The 27,889-nt window shown below is 38.9% G+C and overlaps 2 protein-coding genes across 6 annotated transcripts in view; one reads left to right on the top strand and one right to left on the bottom strand.

Moving 5' to 3' along the window:
- Positions 1–2,606: 2,606 nt before the first annotated feature.
- On the bottom strand, positions 2,607–27,604 carry TMEM202 (transmembrane protein 202). 5 transcript variants are annotated; one of them, XM_079123085.1, is made up of 5 exons: positions 8,853–9,004; positions 7,993–8,239; positions 4,465–4,589; positions 4,012–4,102; positions 2,608–3,561 (listed from the first exon to the last, which is right to left on the bottom strand). In XM_079123085.1, the coding sequence occupies exons 1-5, from the start codon at positions 8,865–8,867 to the stop codon at positions 3,365–3,367; spliced, it is 675 nt and encodes a 224-aa protein (XP_078979211.1). In that variant the 5' UTR covers positions 8,868–9,004; the 3' UTR covers positions 2,608–3,364. The 5 variants fall into 5 exon arrangements, with proteins under 5 accessions (XP_078979214.1, XP_078979211.1, XP_078979212.1 ...); XM_079123086.1 differs by lacking the exon at positions 8,853–9,004 and adding an exon at positions 27,473–27,604 and having other exon boundaries at positions 2,610–3,561; positions 4,012–4,143; positions 4,440–4,589; XM_079123084.1 differs by having other exon boundaries at positions 2,610–3,561; positions 4,012–4,143; positions 4,440–4,589.
- The window catches only part of HEXA (hexosaminidase subunit alpha), a gene marked incomplete at its 5' end in the record, with an annotated part of 24,946 nt that continues 24,584 nt past the window's right edge, over positions 27,528–27,889 (top strand). Inside the window, one exon of the mRNA XM_079122798.1 lies at positions 27,528–27,780. Within this exon, the coding sequence (XP_078978924.1) occupies positions 27,528–27,780 (253 nt within the window). The remainder of the gene's footprint in view (positions 27,781–27,889) is intronic.

Genomic DNA, 27,889 nt, shown 5'->3' with positions numbered 1-27,889 from the left:
GGTAACATTTGAGCAAAGTCTGAGAAAAGTGAGGAAGCAAGATTAGTAGATTTCTGGGGTAAGAAAATTCTAAGACACAGAAGTGAATGAAAAGGCCCCAAGATGGTATTATTTGAAGGGATCAAGGAATCGCAAGGATGCCAGATAGTGGAAACAAATGAGCAAGAGGGAAAACAGTAGGAAATGAAACCCATTCTTTTGTTGATGGATATTTGTTTCTGTTTTCACTGTAACATAATGCTATACTGATACTTCTTTTTCTTTTTTTAATTGTTTAGTTGTTTATCTTATTTATTTATATGCGGTGCTGAGGATCGAACCCAGTGCCTCGCACATGCAAGGCAAGAGCTCTACCACTGACCCACTATCCCAGCCCACCTGATACTTCTTATCTATGCCCCTTTTGGCATATGATAAAAATTTCTAGAGTTATAAATATTAATATCTAGAGTTGTAATTATTAAAACATAGGATATATGTGTTTCATATTACTAATTAATAGCAAGTTATTTTCCAAAGTGCTTTTTAACCAGTTTACACTCCTACCAGCAGTGCATAAAAATTTTATAGTCATTATTCTAGTTAATGATGTGAAGCTTTTTATACAATAGCAATTTATGATAAACTATATTAATATTTTTACCATATTATATATGGTATTATATATAATATACCATATTATATATGGTATTATAACATTTTATTATTACTGTTTTATTTTATATTCCCCTGATTATTAGTAAAGTTGAACATCTTTCTCATGTTATTAGCCACTCGAGTTTCCTTTTTTTTTTTTTTTCCTATGCTAGGGCTCAAATCCAGGGACTCTTTTTTTGCTAGGCAAGTGTTCTACCACAGAGCTACACCCCCAGCCCACTTATGTATTTCCTTTGTTTTCACCTATGGGTTTTTTGTTGTTGTAGTTGTTTTTGCCGGTGCTGGGGATTGAACCCAGGGCCTTGTGCTTGCAAGGCAAGCACTCTACCAACTGAACTATATCCCCAGCCCTGTCATTTAGTTCTAAATCCTTTTTTTAGGACTCATTTTTCCAATGCCAAAAATATAGGGTACCAGGGCTGGGGTTGTGGCTCAGTGTTAGAGCACTTGCCTAGCACATGTGAGACACTGGGTTCAATCCTCAGCAGCACATAAAAAGTCAATATATAAAGGTATTTAAAAATATATAGGGCACTTTTTAAAAATCATTCTTGTAATTAAATTGTAATTTAATTTTATTATGTCAGGATACAAAGACTGATTGATAACCTTTAACTTTTAATGCAACTTTATTCCATATAGAATATCTGGTCAATTTTTGGGAATGTTCTAGGAATATCTGAAAATAAACTATTTTCTCTCTCTCTCTTTTTTTTTTTTTTTTTTTTTGAGTGTGCTATCTAGATTGTATCTTATCCTCTAAACCTTTTATTCTAATGCCTAGTTCTTCATTTCCATGATTTCTAATTGTCCATTTTTCACATAGTTATTCTTGTCTTATTTCTACCTATTTTTCACATAGCATTTTTTTTAAAAAATCTGTGATTATCATATATCTGTTGGCGCATTCTGATAATACTTAAAATCTTTATTTAGTTTACTATCTCCTCAAATTAATCAGAAATGAGTATTCTGAATTGTTGAGTCTTAGGGTTTTTTTCTGAACTTTTTTTGTTTTACATGTTTGGAATTCTTATTTACAGACACAAACATTTTTTGTTTTTCTTTCTTATTTTATGCCCATTCTATCATACCTGGCTATTTTAGCATTTCCTTACTTACACTGGCCAAAGGTCACACTCTTGAGTCAGATCTTATATTGTGGTACTTTAGATTTCTTCTTCTGTTATACTATCAAGGAATGTCACATATAACAGTTAATGAACCATCAAGCTACTTGGTTTAGCAAAGTTGTACTTGTGTCTTTCTGCTTCCACAGTTCCAAATAAATTATAATCCCAATCAGTGCTTAGCAACAGCTTGTTCAACCTCTTTACTTGAGTTCCTTTTTTAGTTATAACTGTGAACCTGGCTCTAATCTGTTTTAAGAACACTTTTGGTCCCTTTCACCCCTCCCCCCCAGCAGCTATCTTCCTGTTCATCTCTACTTATTTTTGGACTTAGAGCCAATCAGATCTAGGCCTTGGCTCAAACTGTAGCTTCATGCTTTTTTTTTTTTTTTTTTTTTTTCTGGTGCATGAAATTGTTCACCTGTTTTGACTGGACTCTGTCTCTCTCCCACTTCATCCATTATGAAATGTATTTGGAGCACAGGGAGTGTATCAAAGGGTAATTTATTGAGCAACCTAACTAGAAATCTACTTGGACTTCTTTAGGAATTCTCTATAAGCAAAGAAAAGAGAGAAGAAAAATAGAGAATACATTCAGTTTTTAAAGGAGGAATGAAAAGTCATCTCAGTTTATAACTCTTAGCTGGCAAAGTGGAAAAGTTATTTATAGGGCCCTGTTGTTCCTTTCTTAGTGTCTAGTTTTTACCCTCATTCAGTCCTGCATCCTTTTCCTTACCCATTTAAAACTTCTGTTTCCTCAGGAGTCATCAGTGTTTACCATCCTGTCAATTTAGTCATGTAATTAAATTATTCAAATTAAATTATAAATAAGGATTGTGAACCCAATGGATCCTTAAGTAGTCAATCTACAGTATAAAGTTTGCATGTGATTGATAATAAGAAGAGGTCTGCATGTCTACACGTCTTCTTACCACCAAAGGCTCAGGAATAGACTAAAGAGCCTCTGAAATGAGGTCACTTGAATTAAGGAGGTATCAATAATTCTGCCAAGGGAGAAGTACTGGTTTTATATAATAGACTGTAAGGGTTTAAGTATCAACCCTCAAGGAAGTGGAATCTGTGGATTCTGAGGAATCCACCTAGCACCTTTCAACTTCTTTGGGTAGTTAATATCTCCATTGGTGTTCACTTTATTTATGGTTGTGATCTTCAGTTCCTATTCAGTATTACAGTCCAAGTGCCTTTCATCCTGAACATACCAAAGTCATGTATAATAAAGAAAATTCCCAACAGAATCAGTTGACATTCTTCAACAAGGGCCACTCTGGTTCATGAGATCACTGATGCCCAAAGAGAACTCTGATCCACAGACTGCATCTATCTCTAGTTTCTTTTATTTATGACCTTAAACATTGATTTCTTCTTTTCAAAATTTTCTTAAATGCATTTTCATTACTTCATTTATGAATATCATTCATATTTTTGATTCAGAGCACACAAAAGACATTTCATTAGCTTTAATGCTATCTCCTTCAATAACATGGACATGATATAAGGGAGGTTTCCTAGAATTTTCACAATCATTCCCAACTTAACTTCTCCCTGTTTTTAGGACGTCATTCCAGTCCTGCATTTGGTAGTTTTCTCTCACTTAGAGATTTCATGTTAGATCTTGTCATTTCATCTTCAGCAGGCCAAAATGTTGTTGACACTGGACCAATCCCCAGTCTTGACCTCTCTATCGGAGTCACAGTGGAACTTATACCAGGGGGAACATATTTGAAAGTTACATAGTTGAGAAAAGAGAGGATCCCTAGGGGAAGAGAAAAATTTGAGGTGAGATTCAATAGACAAATGCTCTTTTATCTTTTAAAATTCTTACTCATTTTTAAATACCTGGTTCAATAGGTTTCTTTTCAGTGAACCCTTCTCTCTTCCCAGCAGGGTTACTTTGCCTCCTATGCTCCATTGCATAGTATTTCTCAGACTGGTTAGAGTAAGCTTTGAACCTCTTGGATTCAAGTAATTGTTCTATTGTTTTCTGTGTGATCTTCTAATGTTTTCTGTGTAATCTTATTCAACCTGTCCATTTCTCACTTTGTGAGAGAAGAGGTTATTAATTCTAGGTTTTCACACTTCAAAATCCATTCTTTCTCCACCATCCCACCATGCCCTCTCCCTCTATTTTTCTTAGATTAATACCTCCCTTTCTAGCATTAATTTCCTTCTCCATCCTTCTAGCACAGAGCAGTGGCTAACTCACCAGCACACACATATAAGAAGTCACACCACCAATTCATATGATAGGTCCACAGGAAAGCTGACTCCATGACATTCCTAGTATGCCAGCGAACCTGTGCCAGAAACAGGTTGAGGCAGAGGAGCAAGAAGACAGCTGTGACCAGAAGAAAAGATGTCACAACCCATCAGCATCTTTAATCTACCTTGACTGCCACCCCCATCTATTCTTCTGCCTCCAGAAGCAAGGATCAAAAGATAAAAACTTGGGGCTTGCCCAAGACGAGAGAGAGAAAGAAGCCTCCACCTGGGCTAATAAGATGGGGCAGTAACTGGCAACTTCATATGTTACCAGGAACAAAGGGACAAGAAAAAGAGTATGAAAGTCCCACAGAGAAACTTTGCCACCTTGACTATTTTACCATGGTATTAACTGCCAGTCTAGGTCTGTACCTGAGATGAAGCTGAGCATGGATACCTTCGGATCCAAGTTGCTGATCTTGCTTGCTCTTCCAGGAAGGCAAGAGTTGAAAAGCAAGCCAAGGTTAATAAGTATGATGAGGATAGAGATGATGAAGAATGCCCTGGAATACTGAAGATAATCTGCAAGAAGAAAAGGAAAGGAAAGGCTTGGTCAGTCCAGTGAGAGAAAAGCCTTAGAGTATTTTTTAATACTTGTTTTAGCTGTTGATGGACCTTTATTTTATTTATTTGTTTATATGTGGTGCTGAGAATCAAACCTAGTGCCTCCCACATGCTAGGTAAGTGCTGTACCACTGAGCCACAACCCCAGCCCCAGAGAGTCTTGGGGAAGGGGAGTAAGGACAAAGGAGACTGAAGAGGAGCTTGCAGTGTGTCATCTGGGGCACTAATAAGGATCTTCTCTCCTAGTTCTTCATTGTCACTTGGAATTTCTTTACTGTGAAGTTTAACAAAGCCTTCATTGTTAACCTAAGAATAATAAACAAATACTTCTGGGCACATTCACTTAGATGTAAACTAGCTAAAAGAAGTGTAATATCACAAAACCAATGAAAACTTTTCCTTTTTTTCCCTAATTCTAATTCTAAAAGCAATGCATGTTCAGTCAGGCATGGTGGCACATGCCTTTAATCCCAGTGACTGAGGCAGGAGGATCCCAAGTTCAAGACCAGCCTGGACCTCTTGGTGAGACTCTGTCTCAATATAAAAACTAGAAAGGGCTAAGGATGTAGCTTAGTGGTAGAGCATCCCTGAGTTCAGTTCCAAGTACTGCAAAAATAAATCAGTAAATTAAATAGAAGTAATACATGTTCAATGTGAATATTGGAATGAAAATAAAAGTTCAAATAAGCAGGAAGAAAATCAGACACAATTATGCTAATTCAAGGCAGTCCTTGTTAGCATTTTATTTCTTTCTGTTATTGTTCTACCCTCTTCACATAGTGGATAGGGTACTAGATACCATGTGGAGTTTTTGTGGAAGATTATAGAATAGGATTTCCCCCAGGTACCTGTTATAAGCATCATTTTGTAATGGCTGCAAAATAGCTTGTCATATTCACTTCAGTGTTTAATGATTTATCCATTGTTAGATTTGGAGTTTGATTCTATTTGTTTTTTCTTTTCTGATGTATCTGGCACGCACAGGCCTTGTCAGCCTGTGACTACAAAATGAAATCATATTTACTTTAACTCCTATATTGTAACGATTTTAAGCCCCAAGTTACCAGGTTATAGTTTTTAAACACTGCAAAAAGTCTCTTATTTTTTTCTGAGAGTCCCCCAAGTTCTTATCTCACATTTGTTCAAGAAGAGGTCTGCTAGAGTTCTTTTGCTATGATGCCCTTATCCAAATGCCGCGCCATTTCTTCTACACTTTTTTCTTGACTCCAGGCCTCTGCCCTGCCATTATAGATTAGATGTTGGTAAGTGGCGGGGGTGGGGGGCATCCTAAACCTTACCTTTTACTATTACACCTCCAATATGGAATGGATCTTTCCCTTTGGCTTCCCCATCAATAGTTTACTGAAGATTAAGAAATACGTGATAATTTACAATTGCAAGTAGCTGTAGCTTTTCTGAGATACCACAGATCCAGTAACCTCTTCAATATCCTTTATAGGGTACCTCCCTATTTAGCTTCTTTTCCTATCTCATTATAGCTCATCCCCACCACTGAAAGTTCTCTAAGCACTTACATGCACAAAAATCCGAGTAGCCCAGAAAAAAGAAGTTATGAATTAAGTCAATTCCAATCTAAGATTTATCATAAATTTTCTTTTATTCTCTAGAATATGCTGCTTTTGATCAGTAACAGTCATTTCCATTGAAAGAAACCATATCCCTATCCACAGAGGCAAGTTGCTCTGAAACCCCCAACAAGTTAGCCAAATTAAAATAATTCAAAAGCGGCACATTTTCACTGAATCAGTACTATATGTAGCCAGTCACAAACATCAGCCTAGATTGAGCACATAAAGCCCAGTGCAATCAGCTTCTTTTGTAATATTTAGCCTACATTCCCCCAGGGGCCCCAGCAAGTCTCTACTATAGCCCTGGACTCTTGCTTATAGTCCCAACTGTAGCTAACTGGACCAAGAAAGGGAACCTGATGCAGGTGGGATCAACGTGATTATTATGCATGGAAATTTATACTTCCTCTTTTGCTTGCTTTAAGAAAATGTAAGGATAGACTAGTATAACACTTTGGGGGCACTTACTAATAAACGGGAAAAACTGGGCATAAACTAAGGTGAGTGACTTTAAAGAGATTGAGTAACTGGTTGGCTTAGTTTTCTTCGAGATCCCAGTCTGGAATCCCTTCAGGGCCAGAAAATTTCCTGCCATTGTGAATCTATGAGATTCTTCTGAATCCTTTTTTTTTTTTTTTTTTTTTGTGGTGCTGGGGATCAAACCCTGGGCTCTGTGCTTGCAAGGCGAGCACTTTACCGACTGAGCTATCTCCCCAGACCCTGAATTTTTAAATAAATTCTCTCTTTAGCTAGTTCAAATGATTCTGACATTCACTCTTTTGGTGTGATGCTAGGACTCAAACCCAGGGCCTCACATGTGCCAGGCAAGCACTCTACCACTGAGCCACATCCCCCACTGGATTCTGATATTCAAAAAATGAAGGAGTATTGTTTAAGAGTATATCTTCTCCAATTCTTGCCTAAGATATAAAGTCCAGTTCCTCTTTCACTATGGAGGAAAGACTGTAACTTCATATCCATCTTAAAATCTTCTCTGGCTTCACTCCTCACCTTCTGGAAAACTACATAAACAAGATCCTCATGGCTTCATAGGAACAACTACAGACTGACAGCATAAAAGAGTCTAATCTCAAAATAACCAAGTCTACTAGTAACCATCATATATAACATTGATAATCAATCAAAACATTTAGCTTAGTCTAAAATATCTGCATTTGGTTAATTTTATTTTTTTTAATTCACATAACTCTCTCTCTCTCTCTCTCTCTCTCTCTCTCTCTCTCTCTCTCTCTCTCTCTCTCTCTCTCAGATAAAATTCCAAAGCTGAACTCAAGTCTTCATTTCCTGTAAGACCAAAATTGATTTCAGCATTTAAATGGCAGTTTTTATAGCAACTTACCCATCAAAGTTTCAGAACTCTTAGGATCTAAATTACAAAAGATCCTACTTATGTTTCAATAAGAAGCCTTGGTCCAGAAAGAGAAGTGCCCTAAATTAAAGGAGCACCCATGTGGATCACTGTATCCAAACATTTCTGAAGTTTGCATAGGAACACCTTTTAAATGACTAAAAAGTTCTTTCCAGGGAGTATCAACTCATTATCTGGGACAAGAAACAACCTGGAATAGGAAGAGAGGGTATGCTGAGGACACCAACAGAAAGGGTGACTCTATTCACAATTTGACTGAGATCCATGTTGGACTGGAGAGGTGAAGGCCAAAAGATCTTGGAGGAAGAAAGATGAAAGGCTAAAATGTAGAACACAGATCTGGAACTGTGGAGACCGTGGCATTTAATTTCATGGCACTCACAGGGTGGCTTGGGTGTGTGGTTCCAGCACAGCTCATGGTTGCATAAGGTCCAGAGTCCTGCGTAGAGTTCAAGGCCACTCTTGGTCACCAGAAACTGCACCCAGTTCAGTGGGGATGTAGAAATCAGCATCAGGAAACTAAAGGTACAGAGGCTGCCACAGAACATTCGAATGTAGGACCGGGTCTGATTCATATGCAGCTGCCGCTTCTGGGAGGAACTCAGATGTTTGTCTGTAGGGAGGGTGGGCTACAAGGATGAGGGAAATATTGCCTACCTGAAAAGATAACTCCTGGTCCCCAAGATCTCCTACTCTTTTCTACCTTGAGTATCCCCATATGGGTTTGATTTTTGGATATTTTTCACTACCCTTTCTATTAAAAAAAAAATTATTTCTGTCTTGAGGATGCTCTCCCTAGCCCCGGAGTAAGTCTTCTTCCTCACTCTGATCTGTGATTAGTGTCTCCTCACCCTTTGGTATTGCCGGTCCCCCTTCACTTTGGGGACATCAGGAATGTAGAAGTTCAAGGTTGACTGTTCCCTCCTGTCCATCTTGGCAGCCAGTTCATTTTCTAACTGCCACGGAATTTATCTCAACACCTCCTCACACGTGCTGGCAGAACCAAGAGTATAGGACCCATGGCACAGATCCCATTCCTATTTCGTATTTTCCATCTGATTGAACCAGGAAGAAATCATAACATTTTATGATGGTCCCCACCCTCCTTCTCCAACTTATTTATTTATTTATTTTGGTGCTGGGGATCGAACCCAGGGCCTTGTGCCTGTGAGACAAGCACTCTACTAACTGAGTTATATCCCCAGCCCCTCCAACTAATTTATTAAAGAAATCTGCAAATACTTTTTCAGTTGCCATGAGTCAGGCTTCGTGTTAGGTCCTACCCTCAGACACGAAAGATAAAGAAGACAGTTCCCTTGGAGCAAATAAAGTGTAATTCAAATTTCTCCAGGACTAAATTTCTTGGGGTTATAATTCAAGACTATAAATGTATCAGTAGCCCATAACCTGGAGTTCAAGGTCTTGCCCCACCTCTAAGGGGAAGGTCCATGTATGTGACAACAGGCACATGAACCAGTCTGTCAGTCCATTTTTTGTTGTGTGTGTGTGTTTTTTGGGAAAGGGGGGTGGGTCCTGGGGATTGAACCCAGGGAAACTCTACCACTAAGCTACATTGCTAGTCTTTTTTAATTTTTATTTTGAGACAGGGTCTTGCTAAATTTCTGAGATTGGACTTGAACTTATGATTCTCCTGCCTCAGCCTCCCAAGTTGCTGGGCTTATAGGCATGTGCCTCTGCACCTGGCTTGTCAGTCAGTTTATTAGGTGGCATTTACCCACTTCTCCCTTTCTTGCTCTAGTTCCCTCTTTTCAATGCCCTCTACTTTCTGTAAGGGTGCTCTACTACTGCCATTGCCACTGCTGCTTGGGCCCACTCTGGCAATGCTGGTCTCCATAGCCCTATTCACTGAAAGCTACCACTCCTCAAGCTACTGCTGCTGTGCTGGGTTCTATATGAAGTGAGGACAGTGGCCTTTCCCAACTACCCTGACATGTTGGAACCTGTTCTTTATTTCCAACTGGTGAGAACTACTGGCAGTACCTAGAATATGTCCATGCTTAACTCTGTCTCCCAGGATTTAGCTCAATGCCTGGAAGCATAGTATTTAAGGTTGAATGAGTGAATAAAGGATATGTTTTATTTATGTATTTAATATTTATTTATTTATTTATTTATTTATTTAATGCTGGGAGAACCAGGGATGCTTTACCACTGAGTTATATCCCTAGCCCTTTTTATTTTTCATTTGGATACAGGTTCTTGCTAAGTTGCTTAGGGCCTCACTAAGTTGCCCAGTCTAGTCTTGAACGTGTGATCCTTCTGCCTCAGCCTTTTCAGTTGCTGGGATTACAGTCGTGGGCCACCATGCCTGGATAGCAATACATTTGGGGGGGGCGGTACCAGAAATTGAACTCAGGGGTACTAGACCACTGAGATACATCCCCAATCCTATTTTGTATTTTATTTAGAGACAGGGTCTCACTGAGCTGCTTAGCGCTTTGCTTTTCTGAGGCTGGCTTTGAACTCATGATCCTTGATTACAGGCGTGCGCCACCGTGCCCAGCAGCAATACATTTTTATACAAAGTACAGAGGCTGATGCAGAAGACAGAATGGTTAACAATATTAGAAGAAAATTAAGAAAGGTTCACTGTAGAGGTATCTTAGCTGAATTTTAAAAGAATTACCCAGGTATTCAGGTAAGGACATTTGAGGCAAAAAGAATAGCATATCCCAATGTAGGAAGTTATGAATGGCATGAGATTCTCAGGACACTAGAAACAATGTGATTTCGCAAGGTATAAAATAAAAGGTAAGGGTTGAGGGTTGCTGATAAATGCAAGGAATAGTTCACAAGGAGTCTTTTATGCCATGCCATGCAACTATAGTGTGGAATCTCAGTTGCTGGATTACTCTAGCCTTACTGGCATGACTACAAGGCTCTTCCATCTGCAGCAAACTGGTTTGGACAGCATAACTGTTTGATACACATGTATGGTTAGAGAGCTAGATATAGGATTTGAACAGACAGGTTTGCATTTCAATCTTGGTTCCTACACTTACTTAATTCCCATATTTTCTGATCAGATTCCTTTGTTAAATGTCCTTACCCTCACTGAAGCTTAATTTACTAATCTCTAAAACTGGGGTAATAGTGATTCCTGCTTCATAGAATTATTATAATTATTATTACTATTTGTGTATGTATTTCTGTGGTGCTGGGGATCAAATCTGGGGACTTGAACATGATGGGAAAGTTCTCTACCACTGAGTTACACCCCAAACCCTATTATTATTATTATTATTATTATTTCAAAAGAGTTTTGCTATATACACCAGGCTAGTCTCCAATTAATGGAATCAAGCAATCCTCTCACCTCATCTTCCCATATAAATGGAACTATAGGCAACTGCTGCTGCATTGACTTTTCATGGAATTATTATGAATATGAAATGAGTTAATACATTAGCACAATGCCTTAATAAATGCTCAATAAATGCCATCTCTTATTGATAAATATATTATCTATGTTGAGCACTTAATAAGGGTTCAGTAAATCATTCATATTAGTTTTCAAGCTGATTATCTCTTCAAGCTTGCTTGAATATGGTCTTGGCACAGGCTACTCTAAGACAGATGAAATATTAATACTTTTTTTTTTTTGTAAAAGCATATAAAATTTTATTGGCAATAGAAACAAGAATAAGCATATCTTAATTCCAACAATGTCCTAATTTGTGAAGTAATGGAAATTGTCATATATTCCTAAAATATAGACAAAAATAAAACAGTGTTACATGAAGTGAGGAAACCTCTCCTACAACATAAAATGTAGTTCATAAAATAAAAGGATAAAGGAAAGAAAAATTTAACCAATCATGGATATATTATTTACAAATGCTTTCATATAACTACAATCTGCAACTATCACTACATACCACAAAAGAGCATTCATTGTGAAACTTGGCTTTCACTTCACAGAACATTCATAACAAGTATTTATTTATAAAGAGCACATGTAAGTGAATTTTAGTGAATAAATGTATGAATAATATTAAACTGCTTTAGGATATTAATTTATTAAAATGGCTTGACCTAGAATTTTCCAAAAATGTGCATATTATCACCTGGAAACCCACAAAAATCAAAATATTTTAGATCATGCTGTCACTCCCTAGCAAAGGGGAGTTGGGTGGATAATTTAAATGACCTGGGACATTACTGTAAACACACAGAAGATTTTAAGATTTTTAAAACATGATAAACATAGGGCAGTATATATGCAATTATAACAGGAGAAATAATCTAAGCTTCTGAAAAATCTTTTCTGCAAGAAAACTTCTCCATCAACATTTTAAAGTTTGACTTCTTCCTTAAACTTTGGGCCTCTCAACTGTGTCTTCTTTAAGTATAGGCCACAATATTTTATATCATTACTCTCAGTATCACTTTTCTAAAGTGAAGGATATATGACATACCAAGAAATGGAGAGATTAAATACTAAGAGGAATGTCATTAACATTTTATTTATACCAAAATGCCCTGTTTTTCTTGAAAGCACAAATCTGAAATTCATTCTTATAGAGAAGTTCCCAGAAGATATTCATCAAGGGAAGAAAATTAAATAATCATAATTAATTAAAAATTGTCAAGGGAAGTTATGCATACCCAGGAATTCCAAGTTTCTGTAATTCTCTAACATCACATCTCTATATAAGTTTTGTTCAGATGGCTGAAGGCATTTCCACTCCTCTTCAGTGAAATCAATGGCCACATCCCTGAATGTTAACAGTTCTTGTAAGCCAGAGTGGCCATCTTGGATTATCCCAGAAGTGGAAGCTTCCATCTTTAGGTGGGGCAAATCCCATCCTGAGACATCGGCTGGAAACTGGAATCTCATTGTCATGTACTTCTCATGCAGCAGGCTACTGAAGAAAGGGAACTCTGGAAGCTTTCTGCTTAAAGCTCCCTGCTTTAATTCAGGGCTGTATCTCTCCAGTTTTTTGAACCATTTCCAGGTGTTCAAGAGTCAGTCCTTCTTCCTAGGGTTTTTCAGCTCCTGCACTGCAGAGCAACCTGGGGCTCCTAAGGAGGAGAGTGAAGCCTAGAGTCAAATGCAAATATTAATACTAATGGAAAGGACATGTCACCCCTCATCACTTCACTACTGGTACTAAACATGCATATCAACAAACAGATGATAATTTGTGTAAGGTGGAGATAATATTATGTTATCTGGTCATTTGTGAACAGTGTCTAATTTGGTAAACAATGTAACCCTCTAGCCATTAAAGGAACAGGTTGGCACCATTCAACTCTCAGGCCTGCTTCAAGGACTGACTGCTTCAGGCCTCCTAAAGGGTAGGATGTTTTGGCCAGGTAGGAACTTGCTACAGCCTGTGATACACCTGACAAAACAAGCATATATTATATTGGGTGACTGTGTATATTCTCATTTACCTACTTTAAAAAGCAATTTGGGGGCTGGGGTTGTAGCTCATTGGTAGAGAGCTTGCCTATGATGTGTGAGGCACTGGGTTTGATCCTCAGCACCACATAAAAATAAATAAAAAAATAAAATAAAGGTATTGTGAAAAAAAGAAACAATTTTGTTGGAAGAAAAACAGAGTAACATCTTTGTGACTTTGAAGTAAGTGGAGATTTTTATTTAAAGCAGGCAAAAAAAAAAAAGAGAGAAGGGAAGGAAGGGAAAAAAGAAAGAAAACAGGTGTGGTGGCATGTGCTTATAATCCAAATTACTTGGGAGATTGAGGCAGGAGGTTCACAAGTTCAAAGCCAGCCTGGCCAACATAGACACTATCTCAAAATAAAAAATAAAGAGCTGAGGATGAGGCTCAGTGGTAGAGTACCCTTAAATTCAATCCCCAATATTGCAAAAATTTCTGTATTTTTTATTTTAAAATAAAATAAAATAAATTTGTTTAAATTTAAAAAGTAGATTATGAGTTTTAAGGACACCTTTTTAATTTCAAATATACATCAAATTCTCTAGTTTGTTTCCATGGCTGCAAAATATCCACTATATATACACCACTTAAAAATAATTTTTATTTTTGGCCAGGCAATGTGGTGTCTGTCTGTAATTCTAGCTACACAGGAGGCTGAGGCAAGAGGATCTTGAGTTTGGAGCCAGCTTGGGCAACTTAACTAGACCCTGTCTTAAAATGAAAAATAAAAAGTGGTGGGGCTGGGCTCCGTGGCATATACCTGTAATCCCAGCAGCTCAGGAGGGTAAGGCAGGAGGACTGCAAGGTCAAAATCAGCCTCAGCAATGGTGAGGTACTAAGCAGCTCAGTGAGACCTGTCTCCAAATAAAATGCAGAAAAAGACTGGGATGTGGCTCAATGGTTGAGTTCTCCTAAATTCAATCCCTGGTATAAAAAAAAAAAAAAAAAAAAAAAAAAAAAAAAAAAAAAAAAGAACAAAGTGCTTAATTGATACTTCACAAAAGAAGAGCCAACACATATAGTGAAAGATGTCCAATCTAGTTAGGGTAATGGAAATTAAAATTATAATGAACTGTCACTATACACCCACCAGAATGGCTCAAATGAAAAGAGGTTGGCAAGTATGTAAAACAATTGGAAACCTCATGTACTTCTGTTGAACACGTAAACTGGTATAACTACTTAAAAAGTTGCCTGAAAGTATCTACAGACATTGAATAAGCACACGCCCTTTTCACTCTAGGTAGATACACAACAGAAAAGGGTTCCATGCGTCCACCAAAAGACATGTGTTAGTATCCTCACAGCAGCACTCTTCATAGTAGCTTCAAACTGGAAATGACCCAAATGCCCAACAGAAGAATGGAAAATTGTAGTACATTTATATAATGAAATACTATACAGCAGTGTGTTCAGTCAATAGTCTCATGAGCAAGATGGTGAATATTGTAAACCTAATGCTGTGTGAAAGAAGCCAGACACAAAAGAGTCCATGGAAATGATTCTATTCATATGAAGTATAAAACAGGCAAAACCCACCTGTGTCGTTAGAAGTCAGAAATACTGTTGAGAGGAAAGTGCCTAGGAACTAGAAAGGGATGTGTAAGGGCTTTTTTCCAGTACTGGGGATTGAACTCAGAGTCTCATGCATATTAAGCAAATCCTCTGCCACTGAGTTACATCCCCAGCAAGGGGTTCTTGAGGTGCTGGACATGTTCTATTTCTCTAACTGGGACTAATACCATGTGTGTGTACACACACATACACACAAATATACTTCAGTGCAAAGTTAAAAGGATAATTTGAATATATGAATCAAGAATTTTACCCAGGCACAGTGGTGCATGACTAATCCCAGAAACTTGGGAAGCTGAGGCAGGAGGATAGCAAGTCAAAGCCGAACTGGACATCTTAGCAAGACCCTATCCTGTTTCAAAACAAAATAAAAAGGGTTGGGGATATAGCACAGTGGTAGAGTGTCCCTGGTTTCAATCCCCAATACTGAAAAAAAAAACTTAAAAAATATTTGTCTCTTGTTTCAGTATTTTTATCCCTAGGAATCTATAAAATTATAACTAGTGTTATTACAGATTATTTAAATATCCTCCTCTTTACCTATTCTTGGTTCTGTCATGTTAATAATGCCTTCCTTGCTCTTTTTTTGTTTGCTCTCCTTAAATCATCAGTCATTCTTTTACTGTCAACATTTTTTTTTTTTTTTTTTTTGCAGTGCTGGGGATTGAACCCAGGGCCTTGTGCTTGACAGGCAAGCACTCTAGCAACTGAGCTATATCCCCAGCCCCTTTAAGTCCTTCTTGAAAGAACATTTAGACTTTGTTCTTTGCTCAATCCGAAGGTCAGATTTTTAATGGGGAATTTTGACCAATGTGATAGTTTGGATATATTAGTCTTATTTCTGTCATCTTGTCCTTTGTGTTTGCAGTCCCCAGTACTTCCTTCTACTTTCTTATTTTAAAAGAATGATCCAGTTTTCTTTGATCTTTTTCTTTATTTGGTACTGGGGATTGAACCCAGGGATGCTTTACCACTGAGTTCTATCTCCAGCTCTTTTTATTTTGAGACAGGGCTTTGCTAAGTTGCTGAGGCTGACCTTGAACTTGGGATCTTCTTGCCTTGGCCTCCCCAGTTCCTGGGATGACAAGTGTTTGCCTCCTCACTTGATTGGGCCTTTTCTTTTCTTTTCTTTTCTTTTTTTTTTTTTGTAATTATGTAGAAGTCATGTATCCTGTCTCTGTCTTGATAGAGTTTATCTAAGAATTTTTTGGATGCGTCTTTTTTTTTTTTTAATAACGAAAGAGGTATATTTTGGCTCACAGCTCTGGAAGTCTAAAAGCATAGTGCTGGCATTTGCTTGGCATCTGGTGAGGGCCTTCCTGCTGAATTAGAACATGGTGTGGATGCGTCTTTTAAAAAATGAATTCTAAGACTTCAACAGTAGCAATGAAAAGACAATACCTAATGTTGGAAGATGGCAATAAATGGGCATTTTTATTCATTATTGTTGGGGATGTAAAATTCCACCCCACATTTCCAAGTGTTTATAGCAAGGAGGTGAGAAAAGTAGCTCTGATTACAAGGCTTAATTTAGGGTAGGCCTACAGCTATGGTCAATCCCATTCAAACCACAAAACTCAAAGAGGAATTTCCAAGTGAAAAGTAAGGGATTAATGGTGAGAAAGGATGAATACAGATTCTGGCAATCAATATCCTCTTTAATGGTCATTTTTGTATTATGTATAACTTAGAAAACATGGAAGCAATCTAAATATTTATAATACGGACTTGGTAAATAAATTATGGAACATCTTCACTATTCTCACTTTCAATGTAATTTTTTTTTGGTACCAGTGATTGAACCCATGGGAGCTTAAGCACTGAGCCACATCCCCAGCCCTTTTTATTTTTTATTTTGAGATGGTCTTGCTAGGTTGCTTAGGGCTTCGCTAAGTTGCCGAGGCTGTCTTTGAACTCATGATCCTCTTGCCTCAGCCTCCTAAGCTGCTGGGGATTTCAAGTATGCACACTATGTCTGGCTCTCTGTAATCTTGACCAAGTTATTTAACCCCTCAGTTCTAAGTTTCTTGTTTCTAAAATGGGAATATGAAGAACACCTACAACAATCATAAAGCTGTTGTGAGGCTTAAACAAGTTGACACATGGATTGACTTTAGATAGTGCCTGGTACATAAGAAGTACACAATAACTTCTAGCTAACATTTTGTTATTCATATTATTCAGCTTTTAAAAACAGATTTTTAGCTCTATACTATGCACATGAAGTGTGCCTATAACATATTGTCAACTAAAAAATTTTCAAAATAGGGGTTATAGCATGCTATGATTTTTTATTTTGAAGATTATGAATATGTCTATAAAAAATGACATCATACATACACACACAGAGAAGTAGGTGCTAAAATGCCATTAGTCTCTTTCTTTCTGGGTGTTATGTGACCACCTGGCACTGTAAAAGGCTCAAGGGGTGAAAAAAGCTTAGGGAAGGATATGAACATCAGGAAGGACTATGGTGATGTTATGGAGCAAGAGCATACTGTAAAGCCAGTGCCATGTCACTGGTTTGTGCAAAAAGATAAAGCATTATCATAAGGCTGACCAACAATGAACAGGAGCTATAAGCTCAAATCTCTCTACCTGATTGGTTGATAACAGGGGAATTTATAGGAAGGAGAGGGGAGAAGTTGCTTACTATTGGATCGCATACTTCTTCACAGGTTGCATATTTATTTTTGAGGGGAGTTATTCTCTGTGCAGGGGATTTTGAGTTTGTGACCCATTGACCAGATCACCTAGCTGCTGTTGCTTGAGTCCATTCTTGAAATGCAGGTTCCATCCAGGTCCCACGGCACACACCTGTAATCCCAATGACTTGGGAGGCAGGAGGATTGCAAGCTCAAGGTCAGATTCAGCAATTTATCAAGAACTTGCTTCAAAATAAAAAGGGCCGGGGATGTAGCTCAGGGATAGAGGGCTCCTGGGTTCAACTCCCAGTACCTCCCCTGAAATGACCTCTCTTCCTAGTGGGGCCAATCAGGAATCATGTTCTTTCTCTTGGAACACTGAACACTGGAACACTGAGGAAATGATTAGGAAGAGCAAAAGGATAAAGCAGATGTGAAGTCAGGGCTGAGAGAGAATGGGTCCTGAGACACCAAGGAATAGCCTATGTTCCTTAGTACTTAGTTTTTTAAAAATCTGTGAATGATTAGAAGATAATTCCCCACTGCTGAGCTAGTTGGAGTTCTCTTTCTTGCAACTAAAAGATCTATGACATGAATATCAAATATTTAACCTTCCACCAACCAGAATACAAAGAATATTTTTCATTTATGGGCCATCCTTATATTACATATCATCACTTACAGTAATGGGAAGACTAAGTTTCTTTGACATTGTTTCCATGTTTAGAGTTATAATTACTTCAACACTGCCTGGATGTTTACTTGTTGGCTCAATAATGCTTTATCCTTGCTGGCCTCCTGCCACTGTCTGGCTTATATAGTCTCAAGGAAGTTTAATAGATTTGAATAATTTCCAAAGTAAACTAACTTTGTCTCTTGGCCTGTGTGTGTGTGTGTGTGTGTGTGTGTGTGTGTGTGTGCGCGCGCGCGCGTTAGTTATCAATCCCAGAGGCACTCTACCACTGAGTTATACCTGAGCCCTTTTTATTTTTTTGATAGGATCTTAATACATTGCCTAGGCTGACCTGGAACTTGTGATCCTCCTTTCTTAGTCTCCCAAATAGCTGTGATTACAGTGCCTACCTACCCCCTTCGCATGGCAGTAGACTTTCTTTAAAAAGATAAATCAGGGCTAGGGGTGTAGCTCAGTGATAGAGTGCTTGCCTTGCAAGAATGGGGCACTGGACTCAAAGCTCAACACCACATAAAAATAAATAAAGATATTGTGTCCATCTACAACTAAAAATTTTTTGAAAAGATAAATCAACTACTACACAAAGGGGAAACAGTACTGACCAAACACAGTGGTTCCTAGATTATTTGCATCATTGCTTCTTTCTAGTTCTAGGGTTTATTGAAAGTTGGTTGTGCATATTCAAATCCAGTTATCATTCATTTCTAGAATAAAGCAGTGGACTAACAGTAGGATGCAGGCACAGTGGACTCCACAGTCAAACTGCACTCGATACCAAGGAGACTAGATATTTGTAGGCATTTCCAGATGCATACTTCCAGGGTGGGTAAAAAGAGTTCCTGTTAGGGAGGCCACACAGTTATGGCCTAATTCCAACCCTGCCACCCTCAGGATGTATGTGACCTTAGTAGAATAATTTCAGTTAAAAAATGTACTGGCATGTCTACTTCTGGCTAAGCACTGTGCTATGTGCAGCAAGGGATGAATTTACTAATCTGACAAACATTTACTGACCACAAACATTTACCTGGTACTGTGCTAAGGAATGGAATTATCCCTATGAATAAGATCCTTGTCTTGCTCTTGAGAAATGGCACTTCACCTCTCTTCAAAGAGAGATGTAAATTAGATATTTTCAAAGATCACATCTAGTTCTAAACATTTAAGTTTTTTCAAAATTATTCCCTAGACCTCTGTACTTCTTTTGAAAGGGAGTTTTTTAATTTATACAAGCAGACATATACAACAGTGGATTAAATAAATCCCTTGATCAACATATATTACAAAGAGTATATACTGAGTAGCATAATGATTTTACCTAAATCTTTGTTAGGGCTCAATTCTTTTTCTATAGAATTTTTTGGAGGCATATGATCTTTATTCAGGATAGCATAAGGTCAGGAGCAGAACCTTCAAACCATGAATTTTGACCAGTTGCCCCATGAGACTATGACTCTACCAGGTTCCTGAGGAAGAGACTCACTAAAAACACTCCAGGCCAAGGAAAACTATAGCTGGGATCTTGACCCAAATCTCTAATAAATACTCTATACCATTGAACCACCTATCACTACCAGGGTCTCCTTTGGCCTGCTCAAGGGTTTTATCCCTAGACACTATTTTAGTCAGCTTTTTTGCCTCTATGATCAAAAGACCTGACAAGAACAAGTGTAGAGGAGGAAAAGTTTATTTGGAGCTAATGGTTTCAGAGGTCTTAGTCCATACATGGTTGACTCTGTTGCTCTGGACCTGAAGTGAGACAGAAAATCATGATGGAGAGGTGTGGAGGAGGAAAGCAGCTCAGGATGTGGCAATTAGGAAGCAGAGAAAGTCTGCTTAAGTCACACACATTATCTGTTCAAACTATATAAAATTGACTATTTTTTTTGTCTAAAAACGCCAACATCAGACATCCTGGAATGTTGGTCTAACCCTATATGGAATTTCTGGCATTCTTCCGTGAGTTTATCTGACCTACATATAAGGTTACAGGGAGCAAGAGCCTTAATCAAATAGTTTCGATGGTGTAAGAGATACTAACAATACCTTCCTCTTGGCATTACTGTGAGGATGAGAGGAAATGACAGTTCAATAACAACAACAAAGCCCAAAAACTAAAAAAAATTTATAGGTAGTGCACATTTACATGGGATACACAAAAGATACGAAAGGATATAGAGGGGAAAGTCTCCTCCCATCCTATGCCATAGCCACCCTATGTCTCTTTTTGGCAACAACCAGTATACATAGACATATTCTATGCATATACTGATAAATAAACACACCATAGTTTCCCCCTCTTTAGCATTTTCTTTCTTTTAAAGCCTGATAGGAATTTTGTAATTTATTACTGTTAAATTTCCTTGCTCAGCACCATGCCCAATTAGATGCCTACTCAATGCATCCTCATAAAGATGCTGAGGACATCACCCAGTGTGGTCTGATGGCACTAGTAAGGTTTCCAAGCCTTGAATTACTTGTTATTATTTTTCTTAAAAGTGGAGGTTTTTCAAAGGCCAAATGCTCTCTCTGATATATGGATGCTAACACACAGTAAAGGGGAAATAATAGGTCATTGGATTAGACAAAGAGGAATGAAGGGAAGGGAGGAAGGATGGGATTGGGAAAGAAAATAGAATGAATTGGACATGACTTTCCTGTGTTCATATATGAGTACATGATCAGTGAAACTCCACATCATGTATGACTGTAAGAATGGGATCGTAGTTAGAATAAGTTATACTCCATGCATATCAATATGTCAAAATACACTCTATTATCATGTAGATCTAAAAAGAACAAATTTAAAAAGTGGAGGTTTTTATTACTTTTGATCCACAATGGGTATTATACATTATTTCATGGTCCTAGGTCCCTAGTGGGAGGTTCCCACGTAGTAACTGATAGGTCAACATGGGGGAGGAGACAGAGCATTACAGTTTGTCAAGCCCAGAGGGCCATTTTTACATACTGAGTAGAATTTTGTGTTTCTAAAAACTGGTCCATTCCTGTTGTCCATTGTTTGTAAAAGGTTTAAGATCCTCCAATGGCAGGAGTTTCATACAAACTACTATTATTACTGTTTGTATTCTACTGGTCTGTTATGGAGATGTGAATATAAACATCTCTGAAGTTGTTTTTTTTGTTTTTGTTCTTGTTTTTGTGGGGACAAATGAACCCAGGAGCACTCTACCACTGAGCTACATCCCCAGCCCTTTTGAAACATTTTGAATTGTCCAGACTAGCTTCAAAGTTTTAGCCTTCCATTTTCCCATTTTCCCTTGGTTATTTCACATATTTTCATGACTTCAGTTATCATTTCTGGGCAGATGACTTCCAAAGCTCTCTTGTGAGCTCCCAGTCTTGGATCTGCTGGACATCACAACTTTCTGCATTTCAAATCCCTCAAAAGCAGCATGTCTTGCTGGGCACAGTGGGGCATGCCTATAATTCCAGTGACTGGGAAGGCTGAGGCAAAAGGATCCCATGTTCAAAGCCAGCCTCAGCAATTTAGCAAGCCCTCAGCAACTTAGTGACACCATCTCAAAAGCAAAAATAAAAAAGGTTGGGGATGGCTCAGTAGTTGAGAGTACCTGGTTTCAATCCCCAGTCCAAAAAAAAAAAAAAATCTTAGAGCTCATCTTTTCCAAAATCTGCTCTTTTGTGTTCAATCAGTGCTCTATCATTAGTCAGGAAACCAAGCTGATATGCCCTCATATCTTTTTCTTTCTCCTTTTCCTTGTTTCTATCCCTACTCTGATGAGTTCTATCTTTCTGGGTCTGAACTGTTACTGTATTTTGCCAGCCCCCCCACATCCTCCTTTCCACTGACACTTCTTTAACACAAATCTACTGAAGGTCCCCCTTGGGGCTCTGGTTTTTCTAGTTTCCTAACCATAAAAAAATCCCTGTGTATATCTGGACCTCTTTGAACTTAAATTTAAGCAGAAAAACTAGGAAAAAGTTACATTGACTGGAAAGTCAAAGAAGTATTTAAAACAGAGATATCAAAGTGAAATTAATTTGGGACCCTTTCTGTGATCAAAGATAATTGTTTCACAGATTTCCTTGTTGAAGCGCATCTCAGTTTGGTATACATGCAAGTGTTTTCCAAGATACAAACTCTTTGACAGCGGGAATACATTTTCTTTATATCTCCTTGGTCCGATGAGGTTTGGAGAGTGTGAATGACAAGTGTAAATTAAGTTGTATGGATAGTTATTTAATTATTATGTAGTTTCATGTCAGATGTTCAAAAGTTCTGAATAAATGGGCAGGCAAAACACCACGTCTAAAAAAATTATGCCATAAAGAAGTCTATGTGTGGTGCAGGACTGAAAGATATAGGGCAAGGCCAATTATTACAAGGACTAAGTGTCTAGATTTGGACTGCCAAGAATTATAGAGTAAACCTGAATAAGATAACTGATATGATTATATGACTAGGAAGGAATAGTGAATTGGGCTAAAAAAGGAAAATGCAACACAAAATACTTTTAGTAACAATACAAAGAAATTGTACATGTTCAGCAGTGAGAAACTGGGTAGAGTTTTGTAAATCTGGTAATAGGAAGTGAGAAGCTTGGAGGTAATAGAGTACAGTAGAGGCAGAGATGCTCCCCTGAGAAATGGAATGGGTTTAAAGAAAGTCAGGAAGCAAAGACAATTTTGGCACTCTCTACTTAAATATGATAAAGTCTTGATCTAGTTGACCAGTGTGATAAAAGAAAAATGATACCATCAATCCCAAGTGAATTGGGGTCTGCAATTTCTGAATCCTATAGTGTTGGGGTCTTAAGCCCCCTTGCTCTTATCGACCAGCGGCAAGGGAAGGGGACACTCCCCAACAAGGTCAGACCGGGATAGGTAAGGCCGACTGACCGCCTGCTCCCAGCCCTCTATGCAGAGGACAATCAGACGCGTCAGGGAGACCCGTCATAGCAGGAACTTGTTTATTGAGGAAATCACACAGCTTTTATGTAGGGTGGGGGCTAGGCGGGAACCAATCAGCTTAAAGGTCAGCAAGGCATGGGGTGTTCACGCAGGCAAGAGTCCCATAAGACTATATGGCAAGCACGAGCTGATCACGTTTGCGGAACTATTGTTAACCAATCCCTGACGGTGGTCCAATTCATCATCATTAACTATTGAAACCGCCTTTGAGGCCTTGATCTTGCTCACTCACCAGGAAGTAAGGAGTCAGCCTGAGTTAGTTAACGTGTCATTAGTCCCAACACTATAGCACATGGTGATGTTCAAGTTGTTTAAAAATTTCTTAGCCACCAGGCTCAGAGATAATTATTCTTGAACTTGGCTTTCTCCATTCAATCTACCATATATATGCTAGCAAAGTTATCTTAGTGAATCTTAGTTCTGGCCTTGTTGCTTCTCCACTAAAGACATTTGTTTTCCCATGGACTCAGGAGTAAAATTTCAATGTAACATGCAGTCCAGCTTTTAAAGAAGTATGATAGACATATAAGGAAACAGACTTTGGAATGAAAGATCTGGGTCCAAATATTGGTTCTGACAACTTTCTATGGCAATTTGAGGTCTATGGTCAAGTTATTTTAATTCTGAGAGCTAGTTTCCCCATCTGTAAAATGTAGATAATACTCAATTTCACCCTGTTGTGAGAAAAAATAATATATGTCTGGTACAAAGCATCTCATTTGATAGTTTTCTACTTCCCTTATTGACTCAGATTCAACCTACTTTCTAAGATTATTTTTGTCAGTATTTCTCTTCATGCACTATTTATTCTAACCAAATAGAGTAGTTTCCTGGAATTCCTCCAGATTCTTCAGTGATCTCCACTTAGGTTTGTTCATCTTATTCATCCAGAACATATTCATCAAATTTCTGCTATGTGCCAGGTGGATCCTAGAATGAACAAGTCAGAGTCCTTCTTCTAGATTATAGTCTTTCTCCATGGACTGCCCTTTCCATTTACATATCAAAATTCTGACTTTAAAAGTTAACACAAATGCTTCCTCATTCATTCATTCAACAAATACTTGTTGAAAATTTCCTATGTGCAGAGTCCTGACTTAAGAAGGATACTCATTCATATGAGATCTTCAGGGCACATGAAAAAGTGAAAAGGCTAAAATGAGGGTGCTCTGTAAAAGCCCAAGAGGAGGGAATGCTTTGCAGTTTCTTGCGTCACAGCACATATAGAAAGTGTTCTTCACTAGCCACCCCACATGCAAGGGTTGAGGAGATCACTGTCTCAGCACCTATACTCCACTCACAGCATCCTTGTTGGTCTGGTGTAGGCTGAGACCTAAAGAATAAGTAGATAATAAAAAGAAGAGATAGTCAGGCTCCTCAGTCATTCATTTAACAAGTTACTTATTGAGCTTGTACTGTGTGCCAGATACGGTGCCAGGGGCTAGAACAACAACAGGGAACCCAGAACCTACTTTTAAAGAGCATTTCCTCAGGTGGAAGAGATAGACAAATGGACACATGCTTACAATAGTATGAGATCAGTGCTTTGAAGGTGATAAGCTCAGAGAATTATGGGATCTCAGAGGGGGATCTTAGCCAGGTTTGAGAAGTTATGATTTTCAGAGCGGTAAAATGTAAGTTTAGACCTTTGAGTAAGTGGTGGGATGTGGGAGGTAGGAAAGGCATTCCAAGAAGGGAGGGCTAGGAAGTAAGGTAATTAGGGGACATCTTCTTTTCTGTTCCAAAAACCCTATATTCAATATGCCATCTTTTTAGACCTCTATGCCTTGCCCATGCTCCTCTTCCTTGCTTGGCTAACTCATACTTTAGGAGCCAGTCCAAAGTCACCTTTGTAAAAGAACTTCCCAAACAAAATTAATCATTTTGCTCTCTGTTTCTGCAGTGATGATTCTTAATTTGTGAGTCAAATATCTGTAATATTGTCTGATGGTAAATTCTTTTTCTGATATCTGTATTGATTTTATTAGAAGCTATAGTTAAAAAATTAGTTTTTATAAATTTAACAAGCTGCCTTCAATAAAAGGAAAAATATGGAAAGCAACCAAATATATATTAGTGTCATTATTTTTATTATTAATCTACTTTCAAAATCTGTAATTGTACTGACTCAAATGGCTGAGGCAGGAGGATTGCAAATTTGAGGCCTGCCTCAGCAATTTAGGGAGACCCAGTCTTGAAATAAAAATTAAAAGGGTTGGGGTATAGCTCAGTGTTGAGTGTCTCTGGGTTAAATCTACATACACACAAAACAAATTGATGATAACACTGTAAATATGGGAATTTAAAGAATTTATATTATTAAGAACTGCTTACTCATTTAACAGCCCCCCCCTTTTTTTAACTGAGGATTAAACCCAGGGGCACTCAACCAATGAGTCACATCCCCAGCCCTTTTTTGTATTTTATTTAGAGATAGGGTCTCACTGAGTTGCTTTGAACTCAAAATCCTCCTGCCTCAGCCTCCTGAGCTGTACCAGGCTCAATTTTCACTATTTTATTCTAGGCTCTGAACATTTATTTAGGTTATAACATTTTAGAAACATTAAGTCATTCATTTACTTTCTGATGTACTGGTGAGAGGATGAAATCTTTGAAATATTGTCTCAAAAAATCTGTAAGTACTTTCACTAGTAGTTTTATAATTTCTTCAAGTCCGGCTCTTTAATCTTGTGTGGCTAAGTGATTCCTCTCCCCTGGTATGGTTTGAATATCACAGAAGAGGGTGCTTTGGCACACACTCCTGAAACCTCTTGCTTTCACCTTTGAACCTGCTCTGAATCCTCCTCAATTTTTGATCCTGTGAACCTGATTATAAACTTGGCTCTTCTGACAATGACTCTGGAATTCTCTATGTTGTTAATTTGGGTATGTTCTCTCTTTTGACCAAAGAAGTACCCATTTATTAGTATTGATGAAAATTTAGATTTATGCAGTGGAGAAATTAGTGTTAAGAATGCAAGTATTAGCACTGTGGTGCATGTCTGTAATCCCAGAGACTTGGGAGGCTGAGGTAAAAGGATCAAAAGTTCAACAGCAGCCTGAGCAATGTAGCAAGAACTTTTCTGAAAATAAAAATATAAAAAGGGCTGGAAATGCAGCTCAGTGGTGACGTGTGCCTGGGTTTGATTCCCCAATACTGCAAAAATCAATTATTAAAAATTTGAAAACTACTTACCAGTCAAGTGATGGCAAACCATAGCATGGTTTTCATTATCTTTTTTAAAAATATTATTTTTTAGTTGTCAATGGATCTTTTATTTTATTTATTTTTATGTGGTACCAAGTATTGAACCCAGTGCCTCACACATGTCAGGCAAGCACTCTACCATTGAGCCACAGCTCCAGCCTCAGCTTCCATTTCCTTTTGCAGTGAGGATTTGACTATGCTGTATGATTAAATTTTTGATGTTTCTAAGGTACTGTTAATTTTCAGGGCCTGGATGGACTCTGTTTCAAGTTTTGGAACCCAAAGACTGTAGAGACAATCTTGTATATGACTTGGCAGCACTCAACTATGCTGTAATAATATAGTGGTGACCAAGGAAGACAGGATGTCTGACTTAACCATCTGTGGAATTCTCAATGACCACTCCTCAAGCCTCTATTCTGAATACCTATTTCCTGGACCTACAGCTTTCTTCCTTTCCCACTGCTGTAGTTCAGGCTCTCTTTATTCTCTACCTCCAATAAAAAAGGGCCTCCTAACTGGTTTCTTATCCATCCAACTATTCAGCATACAATTTCTAAAACACAGATCTTTGGGATGACTTTTAAGGGCCCACAGAATTGAGTTCTGGTTCTTGGACTTTCTATGTTAGTTCCCCCAGCAAGAGGCCTCTATCATTACTTCCGGGCATTCTCCATCCTGCACCCAAAGTCTCAGCAATATCTTGCGGCTTGCAGTAAATACACACTAGGGTGTGTAAACTTTGATCTGGAGGAAGGGGATTTGAGGGCAGTCAACTAGGAGATTCATAATTAACCATGAAGGGAAGATCACCACGTGGGGACAGGCAATAGATGCCTCAAGTTTGCTCTGAAAATACACATTTTTTCCGGTCATAAGTAAATCACATTGTTGTGACCTTGTGATCCCTTCTCTAGCAGAACACTCCAGACCACCGAATTCCAGCTTCTTGTGGCCACCCAGCATTTTACGGAACGACGTGTGGATTTAATCCTCGGTTCCTCTGCTCGTTAAGTTACCTGGCCTGGAACGCCCCTGAAGCCTGGCACGCGCTTACTATGGTTCAAGACGCGCCTTAGCTGGGCCCTTTCCCTTCCGCCCCCAGCCTGGGTCCTGAGCTTCCGAAGTCGGGCGCACTCCGTAATTCCAGTATGGAGGCGCAGCCTCGGTGGCCATTCGCCATTCTCTGCTTCCCCAGGCCGTGAGTCGCCAGTCCCGGGGAGCCGTGGCCGATGTCGCGCACCATCGGTCACAAGCAGTTGGAGCTCCACGACCAAGCCGCGAGTCTGTCCTCCCGCTGTGGGGGAAGAGCCTTCCGGGTCACGTGACACGCCGATTGTCACGCGGGCGCCGCTCACCTGACCAGGGTCTCACGTGGCTCAGCCGGCTGTAGGGAGAGGTCGCCGGCGAGCCATGGCAGGCCCCAGGCTTTGGTTTCCGCTGCTGCTGGCGGCAGCGTTCGCGGCCTGGGCGACGGCCCTATGGCCTTGGCCCCAGTACATCCAAACCTCCCACCGGCACTACAGCCTTTCCCCCTACAAATTCCAATTTCGGTATCATGTCAGGTCCGCCGCGCAGCCGGGCTGCGCTGTCCTGGATGAGGCCTTTCAACGCTACCGTAAAGTGCTCTTCGGTTCCGGGCCTTGGCCCCGTCCTAAATTATCAGGTGAGTCACACCTGCCCGGCCTTGTTTTCCCGCCCTGAAAGAGCTATCTTGGGACAGCCCCAAATCTCTTGGGATATCCACCTTTTGTTTTTGCCCAGCACTCTGAACA

This window comes from Sciurus vulgaris (assembly GCF_902686455.1).
Source record: "Sciurus vulgaris genome assembly, chromosome: 2".
NCBI classification, from domain to species: Eukaryota; Metazoa; Chordata; class Mammalia; order Rodentia; family Sciuridae; genus Sciurus; species Sciurus vulgaris.
This window is presented reverse-complemented; position numbering and strand designations above follow the sequence as displayed.

Coding starts and splice junctions, on each gene's coding strand:
- TMEM202 (XM_079123084.1), bottom strand. Junction 4,144..4,439: donor CATGCTCAGCTTCATCTCAG/GTACAGACCTAG, acceptor TTCTGGTCACAG/CTGTCTTCTTGCTCCTCTGC. Junction 3,562..4,011: donor CTTCTTATATGTGTGTGCTG/GTGAGTTAGCCA, acceptor CTCTTCCCCTAG/GGATCCTCTCTTTTCTCAAC.